This window comes from Anas acuta, chromosome 26, assembly GCF_963932015.1.
Source record: "Anas acuta chromosome 26, bAnaAcu1.1, whole genome shotgun sequence".
NCBI classification, from domain to species: domain Eukaryota; kingdom Metazoa; phylum Chordata; class Aves; order Anseriformes; family Anatidae; genus Anas; species Anas acuta.
This window is the reverse complement of record NC_089004.1, coordinates 2,550,064-2,559,701: the sequence shown is the minus strand read 5'-3', so window position 1 is coordinate 2,559,701 and position 9,638 is coordinate 2,550,064. Positions and strand designations below refer to the sequence as shown.

The 9,638-nt window shown below is 45.1% G+C and overlaps 1 protein-coding gene across 1 annotated transcript; it reads right to left on the bottom strand.

The window, feature by feature from the left end:
• Window positions 1–48: 48 nt before the first annotated feature.
• Window positions 49–8,391, bottom strand: LOC137845002 (kelch-like protein 23). Its single transcript, XM_068661785.1, has 3 exons — window positions 7,006–8,391; window positions 5,861–6,272; window positions 49–2,123 (listed from the first exon to the last, which is right to left on the bottom strand). Exons 1-3 carry the CDS (start codon window positions 7,982–7,984, stop codon window positions 1,811–1,813), a joined length of 1,704 nt encoding a protein of 567 aa, XP_068517886.1. The 5' UTR covers window positions 7,985–8,391; the 3' UTR covers window positions 49–1,810.
• Between the last annotated feature and the right edge of the window lie 1,247 nt (window positions 8,392–9,638).

Below are 9,638 nucleotides of genomic sequence, written 5' to 3'. Positions count from 1 at the left end.
GCCAGACAGGCTCACAGAACCCTTTGCAGCGGTATATCTGAGGAATCATCCAACATCTAGAAGAAAGAAAATTTCATCATAGAGTTTCCAGGCAACAAGTAACTTCAGGAGATGTTTTCTTCACCTCTCCTGTTGGGAACATCACTTTACTAACACTCTATCCAGAAAAAAAATTGTCAATCAGCCACACTCTCACTAAAAACAGGGTAAGAGGGATTAAACAATCTGCTGAAGTTATAACACTTAGCTGTGGTTATCTCAAAACCTTCCAAAAGGTTCATAAAATAATAAATTACAACTGCTGAACATTTATCTGAACCACAATTTCAGAATATGTTGGCAGTCAGTGCTAACCACCTTATGAAAAAAAGTTGCATGTAAAAAACACTTATTTTAACTGCCAAATAAGCTTCTAGTTGTATAGTCCAAAACTGTCAGGTCTGGGGGCAAGGATAGACCATTTCCACACATAAAGCCTGGCCAAGTGAGACAAGCTGTGTTTGCTGCGTGAATTATACAAAATAGCTCATGCATCTAAAAGGTTTTGCTAACTGAATGTGTACTTAGAGAAAATGGTCATAAAATTGAAAGCAACTGAAATTCTTCTCAAGGCACACTTTTCTACTAGTCTAAATGGAAACTTTACGTAGGGATGTATTAATGTTGTTGAGGTTTCATTTTTAAAATCTGAAAATAAGTGTTACAATGCAAACATTTTAATGGGATATTTTAAGGGTTTTCTCTATTTTGGATGACTATTCACTTTGTAATATATTGTATCTGATGTCATTTTCAGAATTTATAGTATAACATTGGATTTAAAGTTTATGTAGAAATGAATTATTACACCTAAACAAGCCCATTTTACCTTGATTTTGCATGATGCAGATTTTTTTATCATCATTTTTTGAAATATAGTAATGTCAGCTCTTCTGTCAATCAGCAAATCTTTGAAACCTGCTAGAGGTCTGATATCACTGATAATTCAAAGGCCCAAAAACTACAGAGAGACAATATATCTTCTTATACGTTTGTCTACAAGCAATATATAGAAACCTACAAATGCTGTCTTTAAAAGCTGTTTTCTACATAGGCTTTGAATATGCTTCTAAGGGGTCTGATATATTTTGCATAAACATTAGGGAAAATTAAACCATTTTAGAGAACTGCAAAGAGGTGGGGAATGAAGGATGGTGTCCCCAGAACACTTTATCATTAAGAACCGTGGTCTACCTCCCAGATCTGACCCATCAAAGAAAAATATAAATAATTCAGGAAAGATATGTGAGAGAAAGGCAGAAGGAACTGGAGTCAACATGCCCTTGTCCTGCTGTTTCCTACAGCAGTGCTAAATCCTTAGTCCTGCCCATCAATCCCCTCTTCTTCATAAGCGATCTTTAATTCAGGGTATATGCAGGTCATATACTCCTACATTTTTTTCTTTTTTTTTATCTGATGCCATGACTTTCCTGTCTCTCCCAACTGTTCAAAGGACAGAAAACTAGAGAAGTTAGAGGACAGAGCAGCCTTTTGTGTAACATCAACGCTGAGGCATTTGTGTACTCTTGTGTACACTGACCACTATTTCCAGTAACAACCTGCAAACTACATGTAGTCGCAAAGGTTTCACTGGCTTTTGTTTCAAGATAATTGCCAAGTAGAAAACAGAACAGCTAGGAATGAAACAGATCTATTTTCAAAATTAAAAATTAAAAAATAAAAATCGCAAATCAAATTCGATACAATGCAGTTCCCGTCATCTGTAAAGCACATGACTTTTTCTTTATGGTTATGTTGGGTCTGGTATCACTCATACCCATGTATCAAACCTTCGCACAGAGACACAGCCACGAATAGGAAGGGGGCAAGGCAGTTTGTTTTCTATGACCTGGCACATATCAACATAGGGATCAAAGAGGACTACAATGGGGAGGGCACTGTTCCCCTTTCTCTGTCCAAGGAGATAAATTTGTCCATTAACAGTGCTGCATCCCATGAAGAACTTCTTGGTCAAGCATTCCTCATCCACACGAGTCCATTCATCTGTTTCCACATCAAATCGAAAAGCTCCCCCTCCTATGGTGTACAGAGCACTATTCAGTGATGTGATGCAGAGGTCATACCTGAGAGGGAATCACAGAATTACAGAAAAATTAAAGGTGGAAAAAACCTCCAAGACCATCTGGTCAAACCATCCCCCGACCACCAATGTCACCCACTAAACCACGTCCCTGTGCACCAAGTCCAACCTTCCCTTGAATACCCCCAGAGACGGTGACTTGACCACTTCCCTGGGCAATCCGTTCCAATGCCTGACCACTCTTTCTGAGAAGAAATGTCTCCTAATTGTTTAAATTGTTGAAGAGTAGGGGCATGACGTTTCCATTTTTCCACTCACCAGGGACATTGCCCAAATGCCAGGACTTTTCAACTCAGATGGAGACAGGCATGGTGACTCCATCAACCAGTTCCCTCAGGACCCCGAGATACATGTCATTAGGTCCCATAGTCTTGTACCTGTTTAGAGGCATCAGGTGGTGTTGAACCTGCTCTTCACTTACAGTGGGTGGGACTTTGATCCCCCAGCCTCCATCTATGGTGTCACAGAAATGAAAGACTTGGGAAGCCCGTCTACCAGTGCAGATGGAGGCAAAGAAGTTGTTGAGTACCTCAGCCTTCTCTATGTCAGTCGTTACCAATTACTCAGCTATTGAAACTCACTCCTAATATAAGAAATTAGCCACCTATAATCACTCACACACTATTTTCACCCCTCGGTTTATCTTCACAAATGTTAAAGGCACATGGTGGCCTCTGGGGACTCCTCCTGTCCCCCCAGTGCAGCAGCCCGAAGGAAGCTGGGTCCTCTCAGTCCTCTCTCATGCTCTTCCTCGAGGCTCTGTGCAGAAGGGCTGCCACCTCTCGCACAAGGGCTGGGGGATAGGAAAGAAGCACTCACGCAAACTCTGAGAATCGGCAAGTGTTGTTTATTGCCGGGACATCCTGCAGGTGAGCCTGCGGGATGTCCGTGATGTTCGGTGGCCCCAAGCTAACGCTTGGGATGGCGCCTGAGCAACGAGTAGGGAGCTGGGCGGGCACTCCTGCGCTGATGTTGGTGCTCATGGATGGAAGAGAGCAACGACATGCTGCGGCAGTCCCAGGTCTGTTCCGGTGGAGGTGGATCCACCTGCATTTGTTCCTCCACCTCCTCTTGTGGACCCAGCTCCATGGGCTCGACAGTGCTTGGCTGAAGGTCAAGCCAGTCTTTGCCCGGGACCGCCCAAACAAGTTGCCTTCCATTCCGCATATTTTCAGGCCAGGGTGCCGAGCCAGGTGGTCGTCCAGTTCCGCCTCTAGGTCCCATGCCACTGTCAGCCTGATTTTCACGCATGGATTTGAGGCTGCTGACAGTTTGATGGCCACGCCTGGGTCCCATGCTCCGTTCTGGACTGTTGGCACGCCTCTGCTCCCTGTGGCTGTCTTCCCGATGCTCCTGATTTTGCCCCACGCCACCGTTACGCCTCTGGGAAGGCCCAGGCCCCCTTTCGCTGGGTGCTTGAGGGGCCAGCCTGTTCCCCGCGTCGTTGCGGTACCAATGGTACCGCCAATATCTGTCAGTGGGGTGGGCGCCAGAGGTCTCTCGAGCACTGATGTCTCTTGTGCTGCTGGCGCTCTCTCTCCACCCACGACGCATCTCCTTCATATTAGCTGCATTCCTTCTTGGTGCTGTTTCGGACGGCATCGCTATCCTTACACACCAAGAAGGGCCGCTTCTCGCTTTGATGCTTCTAGTCGTCCTCCTGCCGCTTTCGCTGGCTGCCGGAAGAGCTAGTCGCTGAGCGAGTGGTGGGCCAGTGGCAGGGGGCTTGTTTTATAGGGCCCACGGGGCAGTGGTGGCCACTGTGACCTCAGCAAGGCTCTGTGATGGAGTGGCCCACGCGTGGCCAAAGGCGGCTGTGTTGGGACTGGCCTGGAAGATGATATCACATGGAAGGAGGAGGAGGGTTGGGGGGGCTGAGGGTTTATTTTTAACACTGTTTTTTAGGTAATTTCATTCTATTATTTATGGAAAAGAACAGAAGTAAGGTGTATCTTCAGCCCTAACTCCCATGTGCACTTTGTGCTCTGAGTGGAGGATTTCTTCCTCACATCACATCTAATCTAAATCTCCCCTCCATTTGTTCAAAGCCATTATTCCTTGTTCCATCACTACACTCCCTGCTAGAGCCCATCTCCAGCTTTCTTTCATCTGAACTTCAGGTTGCTCAGAGGCTCTAGAGGTCTAGGGACTCGAGACCTCTTCCCAAATAATCAGTATCCACAGTACACACCATCAGCTTCAGCTATCCCCTGCCCCAGTCTCCCCATCTCCAGTGACAGCAGGAACACTACCTACTCGTGTTTACTCAGGTTGCAAAGATATGAAGTGCTCCTACTCCTGCCCAAAAGCACAGCCACTGTCCTATGACTACGGAGCATCATTACAACAATTATCAGCAAGCAAGAAATCAACATTTTATACTAAGCCTCATGTCAGTGAACAGCATTATCAGGGAAGCTTGCACAATTAAACCATAATTCAGTGGATGGATGTTAAGTACTTTACAGATGAGCAAATTAAGAAAGCATTAGCTGCAGGATTCAAGGGTGCCAGCTAATGACCAGTAACGTCCTGTGTGTGCTCCCAGCACCCAGGAGGGTCCCAGGCAGCCACCAGGCAGCTGCAGAGGAGTCAGGAGCCACCTCCTCCCCTGGATAATTCTTAAGATGTGGAGGAGGAAGTAGAGACTAAGAGGGGGAGACTTTAAGTCAGAGGCACTGCAGATAATGCAGGATTATGTTTGCTGGAAAGTGTCTTTATTCCTGCTCCAGCATGCAAAATGTTTGCAGTGCTGGGTCTGGACAAAACATCCAAAGCAGCACCAGCTACAGACGGGTCCCGCAGGGCCAGAAAAGCACCCAGGCTACCAGGAGATGCCATGGTTCACTCAGCTACATACCCACTTAGACCTGACTGAGAAAAAACACTCCTGATTGCTTTGCTGCAAGCTGCTAGAAATAGTTCCATATCTTGCCAATAAATCCCCACCACCAGACTAATGGACAGTGGACAATTCCAGCAGTCTTCCATTGAAATGGAATTTCTTGCACACAGAAAAAATGACTGGAAATGGGTGTTGTGGGAACATCCATCTCCTGTCCCATGTGCTGACGCAGGGGAAGGAGGGAGGACAGGGACAGTTTGATTCAAGATGTAACGGAGAGCTCGGCTCTTACACACTTGTGGCTGCATCAGCCCTTATCCATGGATCCCGGATCTCAGGGATGGGAACCGGTCATCTCCTGGCAGCCAAAGCAGCAAAGGATGCCACTGGCTTCAGGAAGCTCTGCCTCAAGCTTTATATATTTCAAATATGGGTGACTTTAAGCTGTTTTCCACAGTCTGTGGATCGTTTCTCTTGCTCAAATAATTTAGCTTTAACCTGAGGCTGTGGGCTCAATCCATGCTGTCAAAACACAGCGTGTAGCTTTGCATGCAGCCCCTGCAGGTATGGTGGAATATAGTATGAATCTCTCTGACTCTTTGAAATTCTAGCAGAGCTGCTTTATGTTTGTAGAAATCGAAATAAATAAAAATATATCTGACAGGCTTTAATCTACATTTCTCCAGTATATCATCATCTGTGCTGGATTTACCATCTTATAACCCTCCACTGACTCCTTTCCAGGTTCTCTGCATCTCTCTTGTACTGGAATCCCAAAACTAGCCACTGTTCCAGGTGGTCTCATTGGTGCAGAGGGGAACAATAACACCCCTCTCTCTCAAGCATCTCTCCTCATCAGGTCCCAGATTTCTTACCTTGGAAGCGGGGAAAATGAGATGACATCCCAGCTGTCCGTCTCTGTGTTCAGCCTTTGCACTCCGCCATAGACGTGTCCATTTTCATCCAAACCACAGACCACATAGATCCTGGTCCCCACACTGACCGCATCTCCTCTCTCCACAGGTTGAACCATAGGACTCATGCTTTCCCACTGTGGGTCCACCAAAGCCATGCGCTCCACTTCTGCGATTATCCCTTCATCTGTGCTCCCTCCAAGTACATACAGGTAGAGCCCTGCTCCTACTGCACAATGGCTATTGCGAGACTTCTTCATGGCAGGCCCTTCCAGCCAGCTATTACTCAAACAATTGTAGATCAGCACCCAATCGACACTATACCACACAAACTCATCCCGGAAATATCCTCCTGTCACAAAAAGGAAGTTCCCTGGAAAGACAGCAGAGAAAAGGATCAGTTACACAAAGGCTAAAAATTGGTCCTGAGGGCTTTCATTTCATTATTTTTTTTTCCTCTGAGCTGTACCAGTAGGCTGCAGGATGAGCAAAGAAAATGACTGCTCTTTGTATTAGCGGGCAATATTTGATTCCTCATCTGCCCAGATATGCTGGGCCTACAGGATGAAGCAACTCTTTCCAAGTTGGTTCCCACTCTTGAACAGAAACATGAAAGCAGAAAAGAACTTCTGGGGGTCTCACATCCAGCCTTCCACTTGAAACGGGACTATCACCAACACTAAGTAAGGGAAGTCATGGTTTTTGAGCTGTCTTGAAAGTCTCCAAGGATGAAGACATCACAACATTCACAGGTAAATTTATCTTAAAGGCAACTATGAATCAGCAGTCACCACCTGTCAAAACCAAGGCCAAAAAAAATGCTTAGAGTCGTTAGACTCACTCCAGATAAAACTAATGTGAGGAATCCAATACCTTTATTGTTCCTGCTATAAGAAAAAATAATTTAGTTTTGCCTAACAATCTTCAAGGGCTATGGAAAACGAGGCCATTCCTTGAACACAAGCGAGGTTTTTGGCAATGCTATATTTTATAGGAAAAAGCAGCTGAATTTGCTGCATTTGAGACTCTAAATAAACCTCAGCTTTTCTTTGCGTTTGCTCAGTCCCACTTGTTGGCATCACTTGAGGTACAGATCTGCAAGTTACCTACTGCTGCCACTGCGTATTGCGTGAGGTTTCTGCGCTGCAATGGAGAACAAGCCTGCCAGGTCCCTGTTTTAGGTTGAAACAGAAATAATTCTTGTTGTTCGTTGTCATGCTTTCCTCCCAGGACATATAAGGTGTCATAGCTCCGACCAGCATTAGGACACAGCTTCAGATTTTGCCAGCTGGGTGGAGGACAGCTGTCTAACTTCTTTATTAGTCTGGAGAAGGTATCTGACTGTCCATGGCGCTTGCTGCGTTTCACCAAGACATCAAGGAAGGACAAACTCAGAAAAGCGACCCTGACTTCGCCAACCAAATCCAAAAAGTCTTCCTCCCTCGTTGCTGGGTCCTCCATTATCCACCTCACAATACTGTCAAAAACCACATCTTCTCGAGGAACAAATAGCTCATCACTTTTTAGGAAGTGCATCAACGTTTCTTTGGGTAGAGCCTTAAATTCTTCCTGACACATCACATCCCCCCAGTGGGTGAGAGCTACATTCATAGCAGATGCATGCAGCTCTGCAAAGGCAAATTGCTGTGAGTAGGTCATCAGGCCCAGGCAGTTGGAAACATGCAGCTCCCTCTCCAGAAATTTCTCACACAACAGTTTCACCCTGTCAAACTGTAAAAAATCAGCTGTTTCCAGTAAGCTGATCACATTTTCTTGACCTATTAGCACTTGGGCTGTGCGAGAAAACTCAAGAAGTGCTTGAAAAGGTGCTGCATCGATCCCTCTGATCACTATATGGTGCTCGGTGCTCTCTCTTGCACCCCCAAAAAACATTGCTTCAAAATAACGGCTGTGCAGTGAAAGTGCCCTTCGGCTGACCTGAAAGAGTCTCTCTCCAACCTCAAGAACAGTGTCTGCAACCATTTCTGCCTGAGGTCCCAGCTCTTCCGCTTCTTGCGTGGACTCCATGTCTGTTGACTGCTGACCAGTTAAAATTAACTCCGTCCCTACGCAGTCTTTACTCATGTGAGGTCTCTGGAAACATTATCCGCCCAGCTCCAGGATAAATACAAGATAAGCCAACCTTAGCCTAAAAATAGAATATGTTTTCCACCCTCCTGCTTTGCTTTTCAGCCTTTCCCATTGCTTTCAGAGCAGCAATAGCAGGAAAGCTGTTTAACTACAAAGAGATAGATTTAATTGCCACCCACCTTTGCTAGGCAATACCAAAGTCAATTGGGGGAGCTGTTCTCCAAGCAAAAAGCCTAGACTAGGAGGAGGAGGGAGGTAAAACAATCAAAACCTTCCCAAGCATTGACTACACCTAAGGAAGTTACAGATTATCGTTGAACCTGCTGGTAGAAGTAAAAAATGACTTATTACAATGCTTTTTATTTCTGAAAAACAAAAACTTAAGACTTTCCAAGAAAAATAATTTCCCCAAAGCTAGATCCTTCACCAATTTAACTTTGATATCAAATTCCAGATTGCTTGCAGTATTTGTTAAATATTTAGCTTTAAGCTTTAATAAGACATGGGGGGAAGGAATGAGCCCCCACGCAAATACCAAAGGCAGCCACATACCTAGCCAGCCTCAACCTTGATGCACTAAATCAATAGTCATAGAATGAGCAACAGATCACTCACTGATTCCACACTGCGGATTTCCCGGAGCACTTAGACCAAGCTGTTAAGTGGAGGGATTTGCACCCTGACTTTGAACTAGGGCTACTTACCCTAGTGGTTTTCAACAGACAAAACAGTGCTACATGGATCTAGTACACCTATTTCCTTCTGCAGGTAAGCAGGGGGAAGTGCCAATGGTAGAACAAGAGAATAGCACAAAGCTGCACCAGGGCAGGTTCACACTGGATGTAAGAAAAAAATTCTTTACTGTGAGGGTGGTCGAACACTGAAATAGGTTCCTTAGAGAAGCTGGCGATGGTCCATGCCTGTCAGCATTCAATAGGCACTTGGACAATGCCCTCAATATGCTTTAACTTTTGGTTAGTGCTGAATAGGTCAGACAGATGGACTAGATGATCTTCGAAGGTCCCTTCCAACTGAACTGTTTTGCAGTATTACATAAATATGTTGGAATGAGCATGACTCTACAGACAGCTATGGAAAACACTTGAAGAATTAACCCCTAGGAGCTGAAAATCCAGAAGCACTTGTTTATACAGGGTTTTATGTCACACTAGACAAATGGTCCCTACTGTCATAGCTCTCTGGACAACTCTGATATACTGAACTTGGATCGACCTACTACAAGTTTCCAATCATTTTAGAGTTGACCCAGAAAAAGCCATGAACAGGTTGCTGTTGCCAAAATGAACAGCCAGTACAGCCTGCCCTTGCCATGCTTTCTCAAAGATGCCCAGGAACAAGACTCCTGCTGCCACCAAAACCCTTCACCCAGCTACAACCTCCTTGTAAAGGGTCCACAGGAAACAGAAAGTAGCAGAAGCACATTGCCTACAGGCTAGATGCAGGCATCTTCTACAAGAGAATCTAAAATGCCTAACAAATGCAGACATATTCACATAAGGGACCTGAAGCTATCATTTTTCATTGCTTTCCTGCCTTAGAATGGAACACTATTTCTGATCTGGTCACTTCTTTTGTTTTGCCCACCCCTTGAACAAGTGTCTTTTAAGTTTAGAAATATGGAGAAGTT

What these genes read in the sequence shown, in the direction of transcription:
- LOC137845002 (XM_068661785.1), bottom strand. Translation starts at nt 7,984, where the DNA reads ATGAGTAAAGACTGCGTAGGGACGGAGTTAATTTTAACTGGTCAGCAG. An exon ending in ATACGCAGTGGCAGCAGTAG is followed by an intron (nt 6,273 to 7,005) that starts GTAACTTGCAGA and finishes CTGTCTTTCCAG; the next exon opens with GGAACTTCCTTTTTGTGACA. An exon ending in TCATTTTCCCCGCTTCCAAG is followed by an intron (nt 2,124 to 5,860) that starts GTAAGAAATCTG and finishes ATTCCCTCTCAG; the next exon opens with GTATGACCTCTGCATCACAT.